Source organism: Rhinopithecus bieti, unplaced genomic scaffold (genome assembly GCF_001698545.2).
Source record: "Rhinopithecus bieti isolate Rb0 unplaced genomic scaffold, ASM169854v2 scaffold_44368, whole genome shotgun sequence".
NCBI classification, from domain to species: domain Eukaryota; kingdom Metazoa; phylum Chordata; class Mammalia; order Primates; family Cercopithecidae; genus Rhinopithecus; species Rhinopithecus bieti.
The window spans coordinates 618931-643296 of NW_016817889.1; the positions used below are offsets into that span (position 1 = coordinate 618931).

Here is a 24366-nt window from a genome sequence, read left to right on the forward strand (position 1 = left end):
GGACGGCAGTTCCCCCAGAAATATTAAATAATTACCATGTGATCCAGCAATTCCACTTCTAGGTATATATTCAAAGGAAAGCAGGGTCTGAGATTTTTTTTTTTTTTTGAGACAGAGTCTCACTCTGTCACCCAGACGAGTGCAGTGGCGCAATCTCAGCTCACTGCAACGTCCACCTCCTGAGTTCAAGTGATTCTTCTGTCTCAGCCTCCTGAGTAGCTGGGATTATAGGCACACGCCACCACGCCCAGCTAATTTTTGTATTTTTAGTAGAGACGGGGTTTTGCCATGTTGGCCAGGGTGGTCTCAAACTCCTGACCTCAGATGATCCACCTGCCTCGGCCTCCCATCGTGCTGGGATTACAGGTGTGAACGTCCGTCCTGGTCTCAGATATCTGTATATCCATGTTCACAGCATTATTTGCAACAGCCAAGAGGTGGAGGCAACCCAAGTGTTCACCAACAGATGAGTGATTAAACAAAATATGGTATATACACATGATGAGGTATCAGCAGCCTCAAGCAAGAATTCTGACACATGCTACAGCATGGATAAACCTTGAGGACATTATGCTAAGCGAAATAAGCCGGTCACAAAAAGACATGCTGTACTTTTCCACGTGTATGAGGGACCTAGAGAAGTCAAGTTCACAGAGACAGAACGTAGAACAGTAGTTGCCAGGGGCTGGGGCAGTGAAAGGAATGGGGAGTTCGTGCTCAGTGGGTACAGACATTTGTACATATTATTTGGGGTAGGGCAAAGTGGAGAGAAAGGAAGGTTCAAGTTCCAGACTGGGGATGACACAAGGTGCTTCATCCATTCCTCGGTTTTATTCTTACTGAATGCAGGATAGAAAATGTTTCAAAGACTCACAGGAATATCTGTGGGAATGCTGACAGCGTTTCTGGTGAGAACCCAGAAAAGAGACACTAAAAAAAATTAACTGGCCAGGCACGATGGCTCACACCACCCAACACTTTGGGAGGCCACAACGGCAGGACCGCTTGAGCCCAGGAATTTGAAACTAGCCTGAGCAATAAACCAAAACCCGTCTCTACAAAACAAATAAAAAATCTGTTAGAAGCAAGCAAGTAGGTAAGGATATCACCCCAAAGGGCAACGTGAGAAGGATGGCCAAACAGTGGCTAGCTAATGGCATCTCAGGATTCTGAAAGAACTCATAGCTCCAGCCGGGCACGGTGGCTCAGGCCTGTAATCCCAGCACTTTGAGAGGCTGAAGCGGGCAGATCACCTGAGATTAGGAGTTCGAGACCAGCCTGGCCAACATGGTGAAACCCTATCTCTAACAAAAATACAAAAATTAGCCAGGCGTGGTGGTGGTGCATGCCTGTAATCCCAGGTAATCGGGAGGCTGAGGCAGAATTGCTTGAACCCGGGAGGTGGAGGCTGCAGTGGAGTCGAGATCGTGCCATTGCACTTAGCTTGGGTAACAAGAGCAAAAGTCCGTCTCAAAAAAGAACTCACAGCTCTCATGAAAAGTTTGTGAACCCCACTAGATGATCAATCTCCATTACATTTTGATTAAAAATGACAATGCAGCTTAATCCATGTTCTTGAATCCATCCATCAGATTTGACTTGGGCCTGCTTTCCAAAACTCAAATGCATCCTCAATGGGCACTTTCAGTGCTGAGAAGACTCCAAAGCCTCTGCCACCTTAAACTGCCAAGGCCACTCTCAGAGGCTTCTGGGCATAGAGAACCACGAAAGTGAGCGTGTAATCCCCTAAAGTGACCACAGTGAGAGTCCTCGCTCATCAGGATGTGCAAGCTCCCAAATGTCTGTTTAAAAACCAGACATGCTGTCTTAATACACATCCATCAGGAAACAAACAGGAATAAAACAGAGCTGCCCAGGAACCATGTGGATGGGTGGGGCAGGAGGGCATCCCTCACATCCCAACACAGGTCGCAGGTCTGATCCAAGCGTGAGGGTCACAGCCCTGCCAATATGCAGGGCTCGCTCCTTCGCCTCTGTGCCCTCAGTGCCTGGGAGATGGAACCCACAGAACCAAATACTTATCCATTCACCATGTGTCATAGTCACCAGGTTACTTTGTGATCTCCTTTAAGGACAATCTGTCATAATTCCAGCGTGTGTAGAAATCATCAAGTGAATATGCCCTTTAAATCAAAGAATGAATGCCTTACCCTGCAGGCTGGGCCTTTCCTGCCTGCCTCAAAACTGTCATATTCCTCTGTGCCGTGCCTTGGTGAACCTGGCAGACCCTGTTAGGATGTACTGATTTCTGTTGGGCTTTCCCCAGTGTAGGTGTAGGAAGTGCAGGCTGGGTCCTATTGTGTGTCTGTAGGGAGCAACATGGTCACTTTCCCTTAACAAGGCCTCCCTTGATCCCCAACCCTACCCTCGAGGTCACAGCAGCAGCCTCCCCAAACCAGACCAAGGCAAGCACAGCTTCTGCATAAAGGCTTCTGCCCTGTGATTCTCCTGGCCACAGGGCCAGCAGCTAGCTCTGGAAGGGGGTCACTGCAGAGGCAGGCCAGGGGCAGAGGTGCAGGAGGCTGCAGAGGCTGAGCTCTTCCTGCTAAGGCCTCACACAAGAAAGAACAGGAAGAGGGACCCAAGATCTGACTGTGCCAAGAAAATCCCTGTCCTGGGTTCTCAAATCCAAATGCAGAAACTGCAAATCAAGGGAAAAAATTGTTTTAAAAAAACCCAAGTTTTTTTCTTTCCTAATAGCTAGTTCCAATGATGTTTATTACCCGCCCTGAGCTGAAATAACAGTAGACAAAAACAGCAGCCTCTGGTTTTACAAAGCCTTTGCACAAGTCCTCTCTGTCTTTTCTGTCCATGCCAGGGAAATGTGTTGCTGGTGGTAGAGGGAGACAGAATGTGGACGACCAAGTACAGGGCGGCACAGTCCTCTGGGTGGAGGCCTGTGTTCCTTCCCATAAGCAGGGCCTATGGGGCATGTGGGGCAGAACATAGGCCTCCACACCAAACTGACAGCAGAGAAAAGTCAGGCAAACTGTTCAATCGCCCCAGCAGTGACCTGGGTTCTACGTGCGGGAGTGAACTGCTGCCGCCCTGGAGCGACTGTCCCCAGCCTTGGGGCTGATGTGGTCTAGAAGGACACCTTGCCACCCTGGCTGGGCAGAGAGGATGGGTGGGTGGAGGACTGTGCTACCCTGTACTTGACTCAGGGAAGAAGTCTTGATGGGGACTCTCTGTGGACTCTGCCCCCAGGGACTGGAGCAGCTGGAAGGAGCAGGCCTTGGGCAGCAGGCTCCATGTTCCTGCTCATCGGGAGCCCCCAGGAATCTTGTCTGTTGTCCCTGGCCACTCATAGCAAAAGAATCCCGCTTCCCTACTCTGGAGGTGCCTGGGGTTCCCAGCAGCAAAGCATTGCCTCCCCTTGGTCTTCTCAGTGAATCAGAGCTTCTCCTTAGCGGTTATGCCACAGAGGCCTCCTGCGGCACAGGTGAGGCCCCAGCCATCTCAGGGGGACTCAGAAGACTTGGTAAACCTTGATACAAATGCAGAGACAGGGAGGGGCAAGGATGAGCAACTTTGTCACTTTCCAGGTGAAACTGGGCCAGCTCAGAGACCCATTGTTTTCAGGCCCAAGGTCGCTGCTGTGCTCTGTACTGTCACTTGGAACTGCCCTGGATTCCAGTCTCCTGGTCCTCTCATGCAGAAGGCGGGCTGGGCCACGCCCTCCCTGAGGGTCCTTGGAGCTGGGCAGATGGTGCCGCTATCTCAGCGGCTGCTTGAGTTCGAACAGACCTGTCCCGCCCTTGACGACCTTCCCGACCACAAGGCAGGCAGAAGGAGACCTCAGCTCATCGTGGGATCCTGGCAGAGACACAAGAGCACCTGTTAGGGTGTTGAGGTGGAAGTCGGGAATGCTGGGAGGGGACTGTGGGGCTAAACACTGAAACCTCAGGACGCAGGTGGGTCCTGAGTCTCTGAAGCTGATGGGATCACGAGGCAACCCCGCTCTAGCACTTGAGAGGGGAAGGCCCTCTTCCTGTTCCTTCAAAGCGTAGAGGCAGCTGTTGTTCTGCTATTCAGCCCCCTCCAGCTGCCCCTGCTCCCCTCAGATCCCAAGATCCCACTGGTATGCAAGGAACCATGGAAAGATGACCATGGGCAGGCCAGTGTGCCCAGGGTGGTCAGGAGAGGGGAGGTCAGGGTTCCTGCCCACACACTAACCCAGCATGGTGGCTTGCTTCAGAAACTGGAAGCTGGTTTCAAACGTCATCTGCTGTAGCGGGGAAGAGTTTGACCGGATCCCAAAGCGATTCAGTGGTTTGTAAACACCCTCAAAGCACATATAATCAGCAACCAGGGAGAGATGGCGAGGGTCGACCGTGATGCCTGTCACATGGGAGGTAAAATCAGAAGCGATTAAGCAGTGACCATGGGAACAGTCAGCAGACACAAGCCAGGCTGCCTCCACATCAGCACATGGCTCGGGAGTCAGACTCGGGCTCCCCTGCAGCTCCGCCATCTGCTCACGCTACTTAACCCTTCCCCACGGTCTGGGGCATCTTTCCCTGACCCCTGCATCCTGCTTCCCGCTTTCCTCCAGCAGCACAGGAAATGAGGATCTAACCGCACTGTTTTCACTTGGGAACTGAAACCCCAAAGGCAGGATGGGGCCAAGTTATCAATCAGGAGCTTCCTCTAAGGGACCAGCAGATGAGACAGCACTGAAGCGGCCCCAATGATGGGAGATGTCACCTCTTCACAGATCTGCAGTCTCCTACAGGTGCACTCACTGCACCCGTGCTGCAGTGTTCGCCTTGGTGCTGGACTGACTTGGTGCTGGGCTGACATGGTCCTGGCCCTCCTGCCCTGAGCCTTCTGGTGTCCTGACTGGTGTCCAGACCTCAGGGTATTATCTGCAAGCTCCTCTTACCATACACGGCAAACACATCCTTGATCTCCTTCTCGATCACCCGCAGTGCGGCCTCGATGCCATACGTGTTGGCCATGGCGTGGATGTCATTGGAGTAGAGGCGGCGCAGATCCAGGACCTGGAGAGAGGAAGGAAGGGATTTATTTAGAGGGCCTGGCCTTCTGCTCCCTTCTGCCTGCATATCTCCCCATGGCCGCTCTCTCTCTCCTTGTGTCTGGCAGCTTGGTACAGTTGATGACAAAGTGGTCAAGAGGTGGCCCAGGATTAACAGAAGGAAATGGCTAGGCAGAGCTGCTGACGGCTCGCTGGCCGGGGCCCAAGGTCTGTATTGTCATTACAAAAATCCAGGGATAACTTCAGACACGCTTTAGATTCAATAGGAAGAAACGGATTTTTTCTTCTTATTTTTAAACTGACAGACCTATTTACTAGGATTAAGGCTTCCCTTGGGAAGCGAGGAAAGTTCCCCCAGCAGTGACACATTACACACCCTCCAGGGTGCATGGAGTGCATGTGTGGTCAGACACACAGGCATCTGCTGGGCCTCACCAAGCGGCCAAGGCTGCGGCTGAGCTGTCTTGGAGAAGCCTCTCACCCTGCACTCTCGGCAGGTGCCAATCCTCCCTGCTCACCCTCTCGGAAGCGTTTGGTAAAAGAGTTCAGGGGAGCAGGAGACTTTACAGGGTGGTCATTGGTGGAGGCAGAAGTGTACATGGCAGGGGGAGCTTTACCAGCCTACTGTAGACTTGTTGGGGAGTTAGGCTAGAGGGCCCCAGTTCCTCAGTGTTCTGTGGGGGAAACCTAGAAGGTTCTGGGAGAGTCAGTGAAGTGGGAGAACTTGGAGACACAGTTCAGAAGAAAGAACAGATGAGCTGGTGAGCAGGTGGGACAGGAATGCCAGGGCACCTCTACCCCTGGGACCCCCTTTACCAGATAAAGTGAGCAACATCTAGGCAGGCGATGCAGCAAGGATTTCTTACAACTCTACTTCGGGAGGGTCTTAATTTCAAGGAAAAAACGACTCAAATTAGCCCAGGCGACTCTGGGTGGGATAAGTTCAGCAGGGTGCTTTACTGGGGCCCTGAATGAGGCTAACATGCCGGGAATTCCCGGGAGGTGGATGAGGGCACACACACTTGGTGTGCGGAATGTGGCCTGGAAGCATGAACGGCTCAGGAAGGGCCAGAGTAAATCGGCTGGAGCGAGCGTCCCAGCGGCCGGGTCCTGAGACAATGTGGGGTGAGGGCTACTGCTTTGTCCCAGGCCAGCAGACAGCCTGTCGGAGGGGACACTTACCTCTGCATACTTGAACAGCTCTGGGAGATTGATTCCTTCTGTGTTTAGCACAAGTTCCTTCTCGTTCTTATTGTTGGTTGTTTCATTCAGGAGGCACCGAGTGATGCCCTTGGTCGCATAGATGACGGCGCCATGGGCCAAAGATACTACCAGGGAGCCCATGTCAAAGTTGATCTTCATCAGAGGGAGCTTCATGGTCACCTGCAAAATGAGGGAGAACTGGGTAGGGAGACAGCCACCCCAGTGCCCACAAACAGGACTGGGGCGAGACTCCTTCCAAGCCTTTTCAGGAACTCCCTGGCGGGGGGAAGGAGATCCTGCTGGAAAAGCCGGCAGGTAGTCTGAACACTGAAGATGGCTCAACTGCGTACAGGTCAGCCATCTCCAGTCCCCCAGATTTAAGGGAGAAACAGTGGGGTTGTTTTCACAGCTGTCGGTGACAATGCTGAGATTCACATCCACTCAGCGCTGCCCTTAATGTCCTTAAAGACCACAAAGCACGGTACATGTTGTTTCACGCGTGCAATCCCATCAGTGAATCTTGTTATTACCCCATCACTTGGGAACCACTGAACTGGATCAAAGGAAAGACAAAGCATTAAATGTGTGCACATGTCTAGGCATCCAGACCATCCAGGCTTTAAGGGAACCATGAAATCCCTAAAAAGATGGTGGCAGGGGCTGTGTGTGGGGGGAACTGAAGTGTCCCTGCCTGAGGGCATGAACAGTGTCTCTATAACATGTGTGGTCCATGTTAACATGTCTGTTGTACTGAAGATTAAAGGAGGTGGTGTACCTAAAGGGCCTGGTAGATCAGTCCATTGTGTCTTGAAAGATCTGGAGAAATGGCTTACCAGGGGTTTGAAAATGACACGTGTGGGCCCTTTTTTGGGGCAAAGGGGTTTATAGCCATCACCAGATTCCTGAAGGGATCTGGGATTAAAAAGAACAAATGACTCTTACAGGCCCCAAACAGGAGGCCTGGGTATGCTCTGAGTGGGAGACGATGGGGAGTGCTGGCTGTCCCCCGCCCAGCTGTGCAGGGGAGCTCAGCAGGCCCCTTCCACACAGACACTTGGCCAGCTGGACCAACCACCCAAGCCCTGGCCTGCACAGCCACACTGACCTGGCACCACAGACTCTCCTCAGTGTCGTACTGGTAGTCATCTATGAACGAGTGGATCTCACGCACAGCCTGGACCCGGCGCTCCATGGCCTCGGGCCCCTGGGGCTCCTGGCCGTGGGTGGGTTTCCGGGGCTGAGTCAGGAGGGTGGGAAGGGCCGGGTCCTCTTCGGCGCCTGAGCCCACCTCTTCGTCTCGCTCTTGGGTCTCTCGAGCACCTTCCCTGTGGGGATTTCGTTCCTCCTGCGTGTTTTCATCGTCGTTCTCCTCGCCCTCCCTCTCCTCCTCTTCCTCACTCTCATAATCAACCTGGCAGAAAAGGGAGCACAGGTTGTGTCACCTGGGGCTCTATCATCTACCTGGACTCTGACTGTGGAACAAAGACCCCTGCAAAGCCTTGGCTGGCCTGGGCTACCTAGGCCCCACCTACTCCACACTCCCGGCTCCTCTGCTCCGGCCTGGTTGGTCTTTCCTCTTCCTTTTACCTTGAGAATGCCACCTCTCTGTCCCACTGAGCCCCCCACAGAGGTGGAGCTCACCCTCGCTTGGCCCTCGCTGGTGCACCCACTCACCAGTAAGTTCCCTCGGCCATAATGACAGCAGGGGACTGGTTTGCGGGAGGTGAGAGAGGTGTATTTTCATCGTAAAAACCAGAGGCAGCCTGACTTTTTCTCGCCAGAAGCCTGTCTGGGTCCTTGAGTCTGATTCAAGTCTAGGGATGGCCAGATCTAAATGGCAGTCCTGGAATGGACCTGTGCCAAATTCCCACCCTATGAACCCCATCTTCTCAAGAGAGAGGTGGCTGGGCAGGCAGATGCAGCTTCAGGGTTCCTTGTGGGTTCATGGCATGACACAGAGGTGTGGCCTGGGTGCCGGGAGATAATCCCTCCAGGTTAACAGGGAAGGGGGCCGGGACCACAGCCCCTTCACCCCACACAGGGTCTCTCACCTCCTCCTCCTGCTTCTCCTTGCGTTTGGCATCAGAGGCATCAGCGTCCCCCTCCTCAGCTTCAGCATCCACAATGTGCCCCTCTTCTTCCTCATCGCCCTCCTGCTCTCCCTGTGGTTTGTGGGCAAGGAAGAAAAAGATTAACTCCAATATCTAGTGCTCAGTGAATCCATCCATCCACTCACCAACCCATCCATCCATCCATCCATGCCCCACCCTTCTAACCCCTTCCCCCATCCAGCCACCACCCTCCGTCCACTGCCACTCAACCCAAACCGTCCACCGGCATCTACTCTGTCCAGCCCTGGATCCCAGGCCTCCTTCCCTTCAGTCTTCATCTTTACATACACTACTTACTTCCAAAATTTCATGCCTAAGAATTAAAAAAAAAGTGCCAGGACTTGCTTTCTTAGAAGAAGATAGTGTAAAATATTGTTCCAAATATTTTTGATCAACCCAGTTGTAGGTGGGGATGAGGAGGAAGGGTTATCTTGTGGAATACTGAATATCTCTTCCTTTCTCCTCCTGAACTTGGCTCCTAGTTTTTTATACTTTCCTTCTGGTTGAATTAAGAATTAAGACCAGGCAGCATTCTAAAGATAGTCCATGCCCACTTGGGCTTGAGCGAGCTAGCAGGTGAATTCACCAAACAGGAGAGACCTAGCATTTTCCCTGGTGTAGGCCAGCACCTCATTTTAGGGGTGAGGAGACAGACCCAGAGAAGGGTGACACGACTGAGACCACAGAGCTGGCTGGGGGCAGTCCCAGTCCATGTCATTCCCAACCCGAGCAGGCTCGCTGCTGGCTACCTGTACCACCCTCAGGTCTGGTCTGCTCCTGGGTCTCCTGGCAGATGTCCGAATAGTTATTCCTGGACTATTTTGCTCCTACTGGTTTTTCCCTCTTCTTCCCCTTTTTATCACTGCAGCCCAACTTCCCTGCTTCCAGATATCTCTCTGGTCCCTGCCAGTGCCCTGGTGGGCCTCAGTTCATCTTGCCCAGGCAAGTCAAAGGCAGAGCCAAGGGAAACCAGAAGAAGAACTTTCAAAGGCTCAGTGCACGCCATGACCTTGAGTCCCTCCTCAGGATGAAGACCACTTACGGCGGGGTCTTAGAGAGCAGAGTGATGATGCAGAGGCCCGCCCCGGGGCTGGCCACACCATGCTGCCTGGCAGCCTCACCTGCCTGGCCCATCAGGCCAAGAAGTGAATGCTGCTTCTGGGCTGTCTCAAAACAGCAGGCAAAAGCTGAGATAGGTAGGAGATGGGCCAGCACCAGGACAGGGCTGGAGGAGCACAGAGAACAGGCATAGTGCCTGCCCAGTCTGGGGGCTCTCCCTGTGCCACCCTAGTGATCCCCAGGGACTCACTCACCTGACTCCTCCCTGACTCTCCAGCGTTGTCCAGATCCCGCTGTGTAGCTCTTCGAGTATTTACATTCCTGAAGGCTGATGCTTTATTATTCTTCTTTTTGATGGATTCCATCAGAAGTTTAAAGAATCTAAAATGAGAATAAAACCACAAAGCCCTGTGCAGTACCAGCATGTCCAGCCCTGCCCTCATTGCGGGGATAGGACGCTGAGGGATTCCCACAGGGGATTAGTGCATGAGATGGAGGCCCAGACTCTCCTAGCTGCTCACTTTTCCCTACCCACTGTTTTGGAACCATCTCTGGCGTGTCAGGAACACTGGTTCCACAGCCCGATAGGCCTGGTCTCAATATGTGCACTGCCATTCCCGGGGTATGAGTACGACAGGCACCTTCCTCAGCTTCAAGCCCCTTGTCTAGAAAATATGGTAATTACTACATATTCTGCAATCTTCTTTGCTAACGATGAGAAACAACCCTATGTCTGATTCCTCTCATAGGGCCTGGCAGAGTGGGTGCTTGGTGAAGGACAGTTGTAGGTGCTGCTGTGGTCGTCCTCTAACAAGGAAGGCAGAGTCTACTGTAGGAGAGGGGAACCCCACCCAGGACTAGGACCTTCCGCTGCCCACCACCTGCAGCATCTCCAGAAGGTGGTGTTGCTCTGGCCAGAGAACTCCCATCTCCTTGGTGTGGGAGCCCCAGCAATGTGATGAAACGACGACGACTTCGGAAGGGCTCATCAGAATTTCGAAGGGCAGGGATAACTTAGCTTGTGGCAATGAATTGTGTCAACAAGTTAGAACTACACCAATTTAAAAGATAACCAACCTGAAGCTCAGAACCTGGCCCCCTGCCCCTTCCTCTGGAGCCATCATCTATTTTTAGGGCCTCTTAAGATCCATCCTGTCCCCTCCATACCACTTCTTTCCTCATGTAACCCCTTGCCCGTCTTTTCCAACAGGCCAGAATAGCACACCAAAAAGGGCTGCTTGTGACTGTGAGAATCAGGTCCTCACGCATCCAGCCAGCCACCCCATTTTCTCTGAGCGCCTATACTGTGCCCAGCATGTGCCAGCCCTGGCAGCAAAGCAAGGAGGAAAAGACAGGCTCCAGGCCCTCAAGGAGCTTACAGTCTTCATTTGAAAAGCAGGCAGGTCAAATATATACTATTTTGCTCATTAAAAACAAAAGAATGCCACTCATCTTAACCAATATTATTATTATTATTTGTTTGTTTGTTTGTTTGTTTTGAGATGGAGTCTCCCTCTATCCCCCAGGGCTGGAATGCACTGGCGCGATCTCGGCTCACTGCAACCTCCGTCTCCCGGGTTCAAACGATTCTCATGCCTCAGCCTCCTGAGTAGTTGGGATTACAGGCAGGCGCCACCACGCCCAGCTAATTTTTCTATTTTTAGTAGAGACGGGATTTCACCATGTTGTCCAGGTTGATCTTGAACTCCTGACTCACGTGATCCACCTGCCTCGCCTCCCAAAGTGCTGGGATCACAGGCGTGAGCCACCGCACCTGGACCCCAATATTATTTTTGAACTTTTTAAAGGTGTACATGGTTTGCTCTTGGCAGAAAAAAAGCCCCTCATCCATTAATCTAGACAAGAGCTTGTTTACCAGGCACTGGGGACAGGAATAGGATGGCCAGATGAGAGGAGGCCGGGCTTGACTTTAGAAAGATACAATTCCACTGGAAAGAGAAGGCGGGAGAGATGTTTCTGTAAGGACAGGTTCAGGTTAAAGTCCTCATCCTGCCACAGACTGGAGAGGAGGGCCTTGATCTCATCTGCAACATGGATCGCTCTCACTCCGTGCCCGAGGCTACTGTGCAGAGTGGAGGAGATGGAATGAGGCGGAGTGGGGGTGCGGGGCTCAGCTGCTGCCACACACAGGGCTGCTTCCCACAGCTGGGCACCCAAGCCTGTCTCAACTTGTGGCAATGTCACGGCTTTGATGCTTTTGCTCTCAGCATTTCACATCCGGCCTCAACTCTAACTGCCCATCCGCTCCCTCCACCCTGTGCACCCTTTGGGCCTTTGCTTGAGCTGCTCACTCTGCCAGCAACTTCCCTGGCCAATATCTACTTACTGAAGCTGTACCCATCCTTCAAGGCTAGGTCTCAGCAGCTGTAACTCCTCCAAGAAGCCCTCCCTGATTTCCCCAGTTGGGAATGCTTTCTGCCTTCCCTGCCTCTTTTGGTGACCAGGACTTGTGGAGAACATAGGAGGTGAGGAGGCAGAATGAACGCCTGGTGAGTAAGTGGTAGGCATGCGACCAGTGTGCCAGTTTTCCTGGAGGTGCAATTTGCCCTTCTGTGATTTTGCCAAGATCAGGGGAACTAATAGTCCACACTGACTGCCTTCTCAAGGTTGTGCTGTTCATCAGAATGTAGCAACCGAAAGGGAACAGGAAGGGCAGGGGCAGAGAAGCCTCCCATCAGGAAGGGCAGGGGCAGAGAAGCCTCCCATCCCACGTAAATAATTACAAACAGAGCACATGACCCCTGGCGGTTTCTGAATGCGCCTGGCAACAGCTCCACCACCTGCTGTTTGGAAAGTCAGATTCACAGCAGCTACAATTACAGACCCGCAGCTTGGTCTTTTCATGGCTAGGGACCGGAGGCCAAAACTTACAGCCCCTAACTCCTAGCTCAGTGCTCTTCCCACTTCACCTCCCCGGCTACCTGCCAGACAATTTACACAAACAGCCAACGTGACAGGTGCCAGTGCAGAGATCTGGGGGGCCTTCTATGCTTGTATATCTCTACCTAGGGAACCATCGGTCTCGTGTTTTTTTTCTCCAGGCTCTGTCAAGAGTCTCATGACCCCACAGCTGGGAGAAGGGAGGGTGGGGGCAAAGAGAAAGAAAAGGAGGGTAGTAGAGAGGAAGGAAAGGGGAGGGAAGGGAAAAGGAAGGAGAAAAGCTTCTTGGGGTTGGCTGCTCTTTTGAAAGTGCACTCACACTTCCTCCCATTTCCTGTGGGCAGCCAGAGGCCTGAACGCAGCTGCGCTGCTGCCTGGGGCCTGACACAGGGAGTCCAGACCATACCCAGCTCATCCACTGCCCCATCTTTTAGCTCTCCCTAACCCCTCAGCCCCATTCTGCTCAGTCCTTGAGGCCACTTCCACCGAAAGCCACCACGCATGGCTTTATTTATCATGGCTTTTTAAGCACACAAGCAAAACACAGGGAGGAGGTGAAAAAGTACTTCATGGCTGGGAACAAGCCAGGGCTGTCTCTCATCAGGAAGAAGTCTTAAAAAGTGATTTCCTATTTTCAATTCCATGAGGTAATATAAGTAAAAAGAACCCCAGGACGGGCTGGCGCCGGCCTCGTGCCAACCTATCTGCTGGGCAGGCCTGGGCCTCCTGTGAACAGAACTGGGGCAGAACATCTAACGCCGCCCACCCTTGGTTATTCTCAAGAGGCCATGAAATCTGAATTCCCATTTCTCAGAAAACTGCTGCCAGGCCAGCACAAATGTCCCCCGCACTTGGTAGTTATGTTCCTTGCTGTTATTTAAGGAGCCGGCAGGTGGGTGCACACAGCACTCCCCTGCCACTCTGCCCAGTGCCCAGATAGCACGGAGTACCACTCGACAGAAAGAACGTTCTCAGCCCAGGCTGGCACCAACGCAGCTGCTCCCAAGGGCCAGCCAACAACAACTTCACCCATGGCTCATGAACTGGGGCAGGAAGCACCCGGCCAGTGACCCCTGTCCAAAGGACTGAGTTCACATCCAAGCTCGTCCACCCCAAGACCCACCATCCCAAACGCCACCTGCACAGAGGGCTGGTTCGAGGCCAGGCCCCATAAGGTGAGAGGGCAGAGGGCTGAGGGCAGAAAAGTCGTACCATGTTGCCCACGCCTGTCCCTGTGACTCGGCGACGAATGGGCATGGCTCAGTATGTGTTTGTGGAGGGAGCTTTCTGCTTCTGCTCTGTCATTGTTTCTCTATCTGAGCAGCTCCCAGAAGACCCGAGAACTGGTCTAGATTAGAGACAGTGGTCAGTGGCCTATGGCCAGATCCTGCAACAGATGAGATCCATCTGGGCCTTACTGGGCTTTTAAAAACACAGGAATTAGTTGCTGATGTTTAAAAGTCAGGAGACCTCAATTATATAAAAGCAAAGGCAAGTAACCAAGTAACCCAAGAAAGAAAAAAAACGGCCGGGCGCGGTGGCTCAAGCCTGTAATCCCAGCACTTTGGGAGGTCGAGGCGGGCGGATCACGAGGTCAGGAGATCGAGACCATCCTGGCTAACACGGTGAAACCCCGTCTCTACTAAAAATACAAAAATTAGCCGGGTGTGGTGGCGGGCGCCTGTAGTCCCAGCTACTCGGGAGGCTGAGGCAGGAGAATGGCGTGAACCCGGGAGACGGAGCTTGCAGTGAGCCGAGATCCGGCCACTGCACTCCAGCCTGGGCGACAGAGCGAGACTCTGTCTCAAAAAAAAAAAAAAAAAAAAAAAAAAGAAAAAAAAAAAACGTAGGGGGTGGGAAGCTTTCTTTCTTTCTTTTAAAATCAAAAGATGTGGCCCCCTGACCCCCATTCCTGCATGGTAACCGATGCCCCTTGACACAGGTTCCACACTCTTCAGTCTGCCAGGGGCCCCCTAGCCTGCTTCACTGGCCTGTCACCTGCTGGGCTATGCAGCCTGTTTGTGTTCACACTTCGCCGTCTAGGGTTAGCTGGTGAGTCAAAAGTGCTTCGTGGGCTCTTCCAGGCTTGCCCCAGTCCTCCAAAAGCCCATCCTCCTGCTCCCCTGAACTCAGCATTGCGGCCTCTGCTTTTCAAGTATCTAACAGTAACTTGAATTTGAGACAAAAGTTCCTTTTCCCTAGCAGACAGGAACTCAAATTTCTCTGGAGGCAATCCTGGTTATAGAATGGAGATCTAAGAGCAGCACGCCACCCACACATTGTTCATTATTCACAGAATCTAAATGCATCAGGAACCACATTATACTGCCTGGAGTAACACCCTAGCAAACATTAACAGCATGTGCTGCTCTGACACCACAGAGGCACCACTTGACACTGCTCCCTTCTCTTTACCACACCCACATTTCCATGTCTTAATGCCTGCAAGCCCCAGAAGACAACAATCCTGACGTCAACCCAAGAGAAGAAATGGGATCAGGGAGTGACATGTGGCTAACAAAGTCACACCCACAAGCCAGACTGGGGGTCAGGTTTCCAGATCAGGCTGCAAGGCCTTCTGTTTTCCTAAACACTTCCCTTGAAGGGCTCATTTGGGAAAAGGCACTCAATCTCTAGGAGCCTTGTGGCTAGGTGCTTCCTGCCCCAGTTCATGAGCATTCTCTGGGTCAAGGTCAATGACAATCACAGCCTGAGCCCTGACCTTGTTTCCATGAAGCGTAGGATGTCCTCGGGTCTCAGGCACTTCTCCTGCTGGTAATATGCATGTGGCAGGAAGTGAAACCGCAGCTGGTACACCTGGAATTTGTTCTGTTTTTCTTCCATACAGAAGGACTCCTGGATGTCAATTTTCTGCAACACCTGGAACCAGACGGACACAGAGAACATGACTTGTTCAGGTCCTCGGTGACTGTGCAACGTGAGTGGGTTACGAGACCCAAGGGTTTACAGAGATAGCAGCTGAGAACACAGGCCAAACTCCAAAGAAACCCTGGCAAGCTATACTGGTGTGGATCTGCTGGGGGCCCACAGCCTGCAGTCACCTCCAGAGAGTGGCCTGAACCTCCTAGGAGTGGCCTCAGCAGAGCTGGTAGGCAAACTCAGGAAATGGTTTATTTTTCAGGCACAGGAGGATGCTGTGGAACTAATGACTCTCTTAAAAGCTTCCTGATCCATCTCTGCTCAGCACCTGGCAGAGACAGCTTATTTCTCATTGGTGGGAATCTGAGCCTAGGGTCGGTGCAGTAAGCAAAGCCTGTTCTTCATACATGGGGAGGATATTAGAAACGTGCCTTCACCCCATCTACAGCCCGGGAAGAAGACATTACCTCCCCTAAGCACACCCTGGTGAGTTGTTTCTTCAGGCTTTTCACTCTCTTCAGGGCTTTCTTGGTGTTGAGCACGGGCACGCTCATCATGGGCGTCTTGATGTTGGCGCTGGCCACCATGAGAATCTCCCGCAACCTGTCACAGAATAAGGACACATCCAATAATGAGCGGCAACCAGACCCTCTGTTTGGGTGCAGCTTCTCCTAAGGATGTCAGAGGTCTTCTGGGATCTGAGAGAGGTCTGGGGATCTCACAGGGATAATATGCTGGATCAGAGAATCCCAGCTTTGGCCCTGTGTGCAACAGTAAGGGACTCCCCTGTCCCTCCCTGTTTCCTCCCTGGAGTGCCCACTCCTTGAGCTCAGGGCTTTGTCTGATTCTTGTTTCCTATCACCTGTGCCTTGCAAACAGCAGGTGCCTGCTGATGCTTACTGAATGAACAAGCGATGCAGGGAAGGCAACTAACACCCACAGTGCTCCTGCTGAGCTCAGCCAGCCCTCACTGCCCGAATGTACAGTGAGTCCCAGCCTCTGGCATTCCACAGAAGGACCCCTTGAGGTTTGGAAAGTGAGGTACCTGTCCAGAGTCCATCTGCTAGACAAAGGCAGAGCCAGGGACTGAATGCAGATGGGTCTGACCCCACACTCGTTCCCCTTGCCCAGCACATATATTCACCTGAAGGGCCAGGGCCCAGGGTCACGTGGAGGCACGTTCTATGTGAATGGTTCCCCTGGAGTTGGGCAACCAGGCACCCTGTGTGGGGCTTGTTAACAATGTACGTTCCTGAGTCCCTCCCCCAGCAGTGTGCAGTCTCACAGGCATCCCCAGGAACTTGGAGGCAGGAGTTGGCAGAGGGATAAATGGAGATCCTACCAGGCCTGGGCACCAAAGAAACCAGCTGGGCTCTGGAAATTCTAACCCTGATCCCCACTTTAATGAGACTGACTCTCTCTCTCTCTCTCTTTCTCTCTCACACACACACACACACACACACACTCCCTCCCTCCCTCTCATTAAATTACTCCTTCTCCAGGAGAGGCTAGGACAGACCCCACCCCGTGCTCCCTTGTGCTCCACACCTTGGAATGCCCAGGGTGACGTTCATCTCGCCTCTGCCTGCAAAGTGGAAGGTGTTGAGGGTCATCTGGGTGGAGGGCTCTCCGATGCTCTGCGCAGCTAGCAGGCCCACAGCCTCACCCGGCTCACACAGTGAGCGCTGCCACTTCAGCTGCAGCAAGGTCCTCAACCTAGAGAAGGCAGTGGGGGGGGTGGGGGGGAAGTGGCAGGGTCAGAAGCAGACACCACAGACTGTCAGTGCTGCCCGAAACCAGAAACCTGAAACCTCTACTTCTTTCTGGACTCGTTTTTCCTAGGCAAAAGATCCCTCTAATCTTCAAATTCCCACCAGTGACCCTGAGATGTCCTGAAATTACACAGCACAGATCCCCAGCTGGGCGGCTGAAGCTCTAGACGTTCATGCTTGGACTCTTCATGTTTGCCTCCAGAATGTCACATGCCCACTCTGGGCCTGTTACCACAAGCCCCCCAAGCAGGAGAATTTCTGGGTTCATTATTCACTTTTTCCTTTATTCATTCTTTTTTCTCAATTATGACAATTTGGAGACAGCTTAAACCTCCTGCTAGGCCATTATGGGGATGGGGGTGATGAGAGTGTTTATATTTTAGTTAATGCCAGTGGCTGCAGCCCCCATCAGAAGTATTCATGCTGCACAATTCTGTAATTTACTAACCATTTTTCCTATGAAGCCTGACCCTGTAAGAACAGCCACAAGGAGCACTGAGCTACACTGTGTGTGTGTGTGTGTGTATGTGTGTGTGTGTCTGTACTAGTCCAAGCTGAGGCCTTCAAATGGGAACCCAAAGTTCAAAGGATCACTGGAGTAATCAGATCCAAGACCTCATGAAAAGTTAAGACCTTGTGTCCCTGGGCATGAATGACCTGTCCTGGGTCACATGGTTGGCAGCAGCTGAACAGTGGATTCCCTGACTCTCAATCAGCCCCACCTACCACACCAAACCCAAGAGAGCAGACATTCCTGCAAGCCTCTGTCCCAGCAGACCACCATCCCTATCTTGGCCAGGAGTGGGGTGTCCACTCCTGCCTTCCTGCACTTGTTCACTCCTGGGCCCTCCGGGCTTGTGCGGTGCCCCTGGCTGTCTTACTGCCCTCCCTCTACCTGGAGTCTCAAACCCAGGAGGCAGCCCTCTTCTCCCAGAGTGGGTAGGGCAGGGGCTAGGAGGCAGATTCTCCTGCACATGTTGTGCAACAAATCACTGTCATTACCTGTCGAGAGAAAGCTCTGATTTCTCATAACTCTTCTCTGTTTGAGCTGCCCACTCTTGACTATAGTCATCAACCTTTGTTTCAAACGTTTCGGAAACTGATGCAAAGTAAATATCAGGACGCCAGACAGACAGACTGGGGTCAGGACAAGTGGCCGCCTTCTTCTGGTATTTCCTTCGGCTTTCCTCATCCAACTCATACCACATCCTCAGCATCTGAATGGAAGGATGGGTCTCAGCTATGTGGGAGGGATACCCAGTAGCATAAGAGGGATCAAAAGCATTGGCTTCCAATAATAAAGGGAGACAGACAGAAACCTGATTGCAATGAGAAACCATCTCCCCATTTAAAATGGGGAAAGACTTCAGTCTGTCCTAGTTCACCCTGCTTGACTACAAGCCTAGCAGCTCTTCATCCTGGCCCATTCAAGCCCAGAGAGGGCGAGCATGTAATTTACTGAGCAAACTGGGATTCTTTTAGAGTAAAACAGGAGACTGTTATGATTAGGCTAGGACAAGAGGCAAAGCCACGACTGTCTCAGGCCAGCTAGGACACAGTCACTGTGCTGGATCCACGCTTATTTCTGGATCCAGGCTCTTTCACATGCTCTGTGACCCTCAACGCAGTCCCAAAGTGACTGCTTCAAAGAGATCTCCTGCTTCCGGCTCCCAGGTGTGCTTGGCTGATGGGAGGCACCAGTAGCAGAGGGAAAAGCAGGAGGAAGGGGATCCTGGTATTTATCCCCAACCCCCCTCTAGTGGGTCTCTACCCAGGGCTCTGTCCAGTGGCCCTAGCACATAGCCATCCTCTCCATTTCTCATGACTGCTCCCCATTCCTTCACACCTGGGATCGTGGGGAACCCCAAAGTCACAGGCCCCAGTTAGTTCCCCCAAACCCTGACTACACCCTTGTTAAGAGTCCCTGCCTTACACTCCCATTTGAGAGCCATTCTGTTCTGACTGATGATGAACAAGGCTGGAATTCATGATTCTACCTTCCCTTAGGAAAACAGCCCCTCATCCGTCACCCACTGACTAAGCCTGGATGTGCTGGATGTTAAGGACATCATCTCCCTGAGTCACCTCCTGAGTCCCGGGGCTGCGGCCATTCCGGTTTTCACTCTCAAGGTTCAGGGCTTTCACAGCCGCCTGAATTTTCTGGGAATAACTCAAGAAGGCGCCTCTTCTCAGCAGCGTGTTAGGGTGCTTGCTTTGCCATTTTTTGATAGCTCTGAAGTGGCGGAGAGCTTTTTTGGGATCTGCTCTGGATAAAACTTCATGAAGATGCTGCGATTTCATTATCACCTAAACAAACAAACAAACAAATCACACATGAGATCAAAGAGATGAGGGTGTGACAGAGGGCCATGGAGCACAAATTCAGGGGACCCAGGTGGCTGGTGTGGAGCCCTCATGATGAGGCCAAACACCCACTCTGAGAGGCTGAGCATCCATTGCTAATCAGGGCCCTCACTTTGTGCAAACCAGATTTGGGAACCAATGGTCTTGGGAGCAGAGGGAGACACAGGAAAGAAAGCAGCACACTCAGAGCCCCTCCAGGAACACAAGCGAGTTTCTGGGAAGAAAGGAAGAGGGGAAGAGTGATGGCCAAGTTCAGGGATAGGAACCGGGATGGAAAGGACTCAGCACCAGAGCACAACCCTCAATTCTACCATCAGCTTGATGACCTTGGACAGGTCATATCAGTTTCAGTTTCCCTATCTGCCAAATGGGGTGACTCTCCAGTCAACAGTGATGGTCACTACAAGGGCATTAAGGTACAGAATGAAAAATCATGAGTTTGTGTCTGACGGGCCCATGCTCAAATGCTGGCTCCGCCACTCACTGACTGTTTACTTACGCTTTGATCCTCAGTTGCCTCAGCTGCAACATGGACAGAGTAATGCTTACTTCCCTGGGTTGCAGTGAGGAGGAAAATGGATAGTATTGATAGTGTGCTTTAGCTGAGGGCCCAGCACGTGGCAAATGGCCCCAAAGAGTAGGTATTATTCCAGAGGTGCTCATGCCCTCCAGCCACCTCAGGTGATTAAAGTTCACAGGCTTTGAAACTGTCAAGTGTTTCAGGGCATAGACTGATGTCTTATAAACTCTTCCCACTCTACTTTCCAGTGGCCACTTGGACTGGGTTGTGAAGCTCAGCGCATTCCAGTTCTCTAACCTCAGTGGGGGAGGCCCTCTGCTCTGGGGTCTAGCACACTACCTCGTAGTTGCTGGCCAGGAAGGGGAACTGCTTGGGCTGCAGAAACTGTGTCTTGGGGATGTCCAGGCCATCCTCCCCATACAGGAACTGTACCACACTGCCGTCGCTGTCACGGACCGTGAGATCATACTGCACGACCAGCCCCTCCAGGTGCTTGATGATGCACCTGTAAGGACACCATTGGCTCAGTCCCCGCTGGCTCATCACTTTCCAGGGCGGCCTCTGATGAGGGTTAGGGGTGGTGGAGGGGAGGGAAAGGGGGGCTGCTGTTCTGCAGGCAAGCAAGACTTTGGAACCCAGGCTGGATCCAATGCCCCGGGGTCTGGGTTGGCTCCAGCGTCCCCCAGCCAGAGGCTGCATTTCCTGATGGTTTTCTAGGAGGAGGAGGCTGCAGCCATGTGATAGGCTTGGCTGCCACCCCTAGAGCTGGGCTCCCATCTAGCCCCAGCTGCTGAGGATAACTGCCTGCCCCTGCACTCTCCTGCAGTGCAGAACTCCCCAGAGACCAGTGTCCTTAGAATCACGAGGCGGGCGAACCAGGGGAGCTGTCAAGGATTCTCAAACTTGGTCAACCCAGGGATCGCCAAGGACACTAAGGGGAATTAGGAACTAACTACTGATGTGAATCCCTCCGCTGGCGGCCTTTCTCCTCGGTTTTATCTCAACGTCTCCTGCTCTCTGCCCTGGTCCTAGCTCCTTTGCTCACCTCTCTGGACACTCTGCCTAGGTTTCCCCTCCTGCTACCCTAACAGGGGGCTTCCCAGGAGTCACTGTCCCCCTACCCCAAGCTGTGAGGACAGAGCTCAATGTTAGTCACTACTGTCTTGGCAGCTGAGCCTTCCAGGAAGCAAGACAAGCTTGCCACTGCCCAAGACCTTCTCCCACAGCCATCGCTTCCCCCAGGGAATGGCAGACCCTCAGAACACAGAGCCCTCTGTATAAGCCTCTGAGCTCATGCTCTACCGATCCTGCGAAGGGGAAGAGTGTTTGCTGCTTTCTGCCTCAGGCCATTCATGGAAACTCTTCAAAAGTTTTTTCATCCAAGGAATCTTAAACGAGCTGTTGATATAATGTGAAAGATGATGGGATGAAGGGTCCTGGCACCCTACCTCAAGGGGCACGGCAGACACATTTTACCTTTGGAGATAGCCTGAGCGGCTGGTTTTCACAGCAGTGTCGACCAGGCCCTCTCGTCCTGCCATGCAGTGGAAGAAGAACTCCTGCAGAGAATGGGACCCAGGTCCCAAAGGTGACAGTGAGGACAGTGTGCTTCCCAAAGGGCTCAGGCCAACACCTCCAGCAGCCCTTCCTGACCAGACAGGCCACTCCCTTCCCTGATCTCCTAGGACTTTTTGACCTCGACAGCTACAACAGCCCCCAGTGTCTTCTGCCCTACTCTGTAGGGCAGTCATAGTTCACTTACAATTAAGCCTAGAAATAAGGGAAAAAACTACAGAAAAACCAAAATACATACAGGAGGTTTGATGCCAGTGAGAAATCTGCCAGTGACAAAGCCACCAGCCCTGGGGGTGAACTCATAAGGCTCAAAGCAGGGCAGTGACTTGCCAGACGCCATCAGCGGGGGTCTCCGACCTTCCAATTCAATCTGGCCCAGGAGGCACGAGATCTAGAGGACAGGAAACCCAAAGGAAACTGAAGATCCACATGTGTTTTTAACAGTGCTTTGTCCCAGCAGGGAAAGTATAATCTGACCTTGAAGAAAAGCTGCATGGAAATTGAGTTCTTGAAGGCTCACCTACATTTCTAAACAAACCAGGAAGCTTTCATTTTAAGAAAAAAAAAATACCTGCATCTTCCTTTTGTTGACTGATCTGGATTTTCACATTTGGGGTAGGTTGAAAATGGGTGCTGTCTAGAAAAGGAGCCATGACTCAGAACCATCTCATGTTATACCTGTAAGGGACTGGAGGGTCCTGATGGGGAAAGAGAGGCCTGCAGGAAACAGCCATTTACTGCAATCCTCACATTCTAGAGCCAAAAGGGAATTCGGGGCCGGATGTGGTGGCTCACATCTATAATCTTAGCACTTTGTAAGGCTGAGGTAGGAGAATCCCTTGAGGCCAGAAGTTTGAGACCACCCTGGGCAATACAGGGAGACTCTGTCTTATTTTCATTAAAACAAAAACAACAACAAAAACGGGAACTCAAGCTATTGAGCTGTTTGCTTAGAAAGTTGCCTGTTAATACTCTTGGAGTGATGGAGGACAGCAGTATATCTAGGTTTCGATTTAGTCAGGGGATTTCTAATGGCTTTCGGCCTTTCTGTTGTCACACTCAACAGACAATGGGGTGGGCCTTTAGACCCTCTCAAGGTCATTAAGGTTTAAGGTTAAGAAATCTCTAGGACAATGTTTATAATTTAATATTAAGAAAAGAACGGCCAGGCGCGGTGGCTCATGCCTGTAATCCCAACACTTTGGGAGGTCGAGGCGGGCAGATCACGAGGTCAAGAGATTGAGACCATCCTGGCCAACATGGTGAAACCCTGTCTCTACTAAAAATACAAAAATTAGCTGGGCATGGTGGCACATGCCGACAGTCCCAGTTACTAGGGAGGCTGAGGCAGGAGAATCTCTTGAACCCAGAAGGCGGAGGTTGCAGTGAGCCGAGATGGCGCCATTGCACTCCAGCCCAGTGACAGAGCGAGACTCCATCTCAAAAAAAAAAAGAAAGAAAGAAAAGATCATGCAAAAGTACATCAAAATTGTGTGAGTATACATAATGTATCTATATAACATGAATATATGCAATAGTAGTTTGTAAATTTATAATATATAACTACATTATATATATCCCATCTGCATAGTCATAGCTACATCTGCCTTTAACATTGGCATGTTAACAGTGTTTAGCTCCTGTAGTGATTTCTGTATGCTTTTCTTTTTCAGTATTTGCCACGTTTTATAGGGAACAAATTGAAACCACCTCCTGCTATCCCCCACCCGCCTTTGCTGACACCTGTAAAGCTGCCAACCCGCCTCTGCCCACACCTGCATCGTGTTCACAGTTGAACCTTTGGCTCCCGACTGCACCATCATCTGCAGGCTGTTCTCTGGGAACTGTCTGTGTAGGCCAAAAGGCATGCATGCCTGCAGATTAAATCAGCACACAGTGGTCAGTGACTTCACCCCCTTTAAAAATCCCAGAATCAGGATGTAAATCCAGGAGGCAGAAGCAATACAGCCAGAATATTTATTCAGACCTAACTGCCAAATCCCACTCGAGCTAAGGGAAAGCCTCATTTGGCATTAATCCTTCCCTGGAACCCCTAAGAGGTCAAATAGGTGCTCCCTGTCCTGCACTCGCTGGACTTCCTCTGCCAGGATCCCTGAGGTTCCATTCATTGGCCAAAGAGCAGCAAAAAGGGAGAAGGAAAAGGAGAAGCAGAGGGGCTGGCAGATCCAGTTCGTGATTCTAAAAAGAAGCTGGAGAAGAATAAAATTTAAGGTGATGCTCTTGATTAGCCCAGCAGAGCCTGGCCTGGGTCCTCTCCCAGCGTGAATACCAACGTCCGCATCATGTCATATTTATGAACATGCCACCCGAGCCCCAAGTAGGAAGCTCTGCCTTGGCTCAAGGGCCAGCAGAACCAAGCATGCCTCTTCACGGGGAGCCTGGGGAGATGCTGGGAAGGGGGCTGTGAGTCTGGGGCTTTTAGCCTGTGCCTGGAATTCCACAGACTCAGCCCAACACAGGAGAGGCAGAGGCTGGGTGGGCAGAGGTGATGGGAAGATGGCAACTGGAGGGACAAGAAACCATTCTGAGATGCATCTGAAGACAACTTCCCTACTCCCAGCATGCCTAGTCAGCCCTAGAAGCTGAGCCTCCTGATTCTCAGGGAGGTGCTAGGAAAGCTCCTGTCAACAAAGCCCCTCAAGGATGGAACCTGTCCCCATGAGAGGTCAGTCTTCTCGGCGGCCTAAGGGATGCTAAAAGCCAGGCAAGAGAGCACCACAGACAAACTTTGTCTTTTGATGAGCATTAGCATTGCCTCCTCCTCACCACTCCTCAGGCTGGGCCCTGAGGGCCTAGGAGGCAGGGTGAGGGCCAAGCCAGCTCCTCCAAGCAGCAGGATGGACAGCCCTGGCTCTGGGGCAGAAAGGCAGAGAAAAGCAGTCTGTGGTTTCAGCTCATGCAGAGATTTCCCTCTCCTTTCTCAACTGCCCAGGAACTGGC

At 52.0% G+C, this 24366-nt stretch overlaps 1 protein-coding gene across 1 annotated transcript in view; it reads right to left on the reverse strand.

Annotated features, from left to right (window-relative positions):
* Positions 1 to 779: 779 nt before the first annotated feature.
* The window catches only part of POLR1A (RNA polymerase I subunit A), a 74926-nt gene continuing 51339 nt past the window's right edge, over positions 780 to 24366 (reverse strand). The window contains exons 19-34 of the mRNA XM_017856322.1: positions 23181 to 23279; positions 21644 to 21796; positions 21307 to 21389; positions 20170 to 20335; positions 19032 to 19253; positions 17949 to 18163; positions 16723 to 16890; positions 15642 to 15777; positions 15017 to 15174; positions 9648 to 9774; positions 8275 to 8385; positions 7329 to 7634; positions 6203 to 6403; positions 4907 to 5024; positions 4198 to 4362; positions 780 to 3837 (exon numbers count right to left, since the gene is read on the reverse strand). Coding sequence (XP_017711811.1) covers positions 3737 to 3837; positions 4198 to 4362; positions 4907 to 5024; positions 6203 to 6403; positions 7329 to 7634; positions 8275 to 8385; positions 9648 to 9774; positions 15017 to 15174; positions 15642 to 15777; positions 16723 to 16890; positions 17949 to 18163; positions 19032 to 19253; positions 20170 to 20335; positions 21307 to 21389; positions 21644 to 21796; positions 23181 to 23279 — 2529 coding nt within the window. The 3' untranslated portion in view covers positions 780 to 3736. The remainder of the gene's footprint in view (positions 3838 to 4197; positions 4363 to 4906; positions 5025 to 6202; positions 6404 to 7328; positions 7635 to 8274; positions 8386 to 9647; positions 9775 to 15016; positions 15175 to 15641; positions 15778 to 16722; positions 16891 to 17948; positions 18164 to 19031; positions 19254 to 20169; positions 20336 to 21306; positions 21390 to 21643; positions 21797 to 23180; positions 23280 to 24366) is intronic.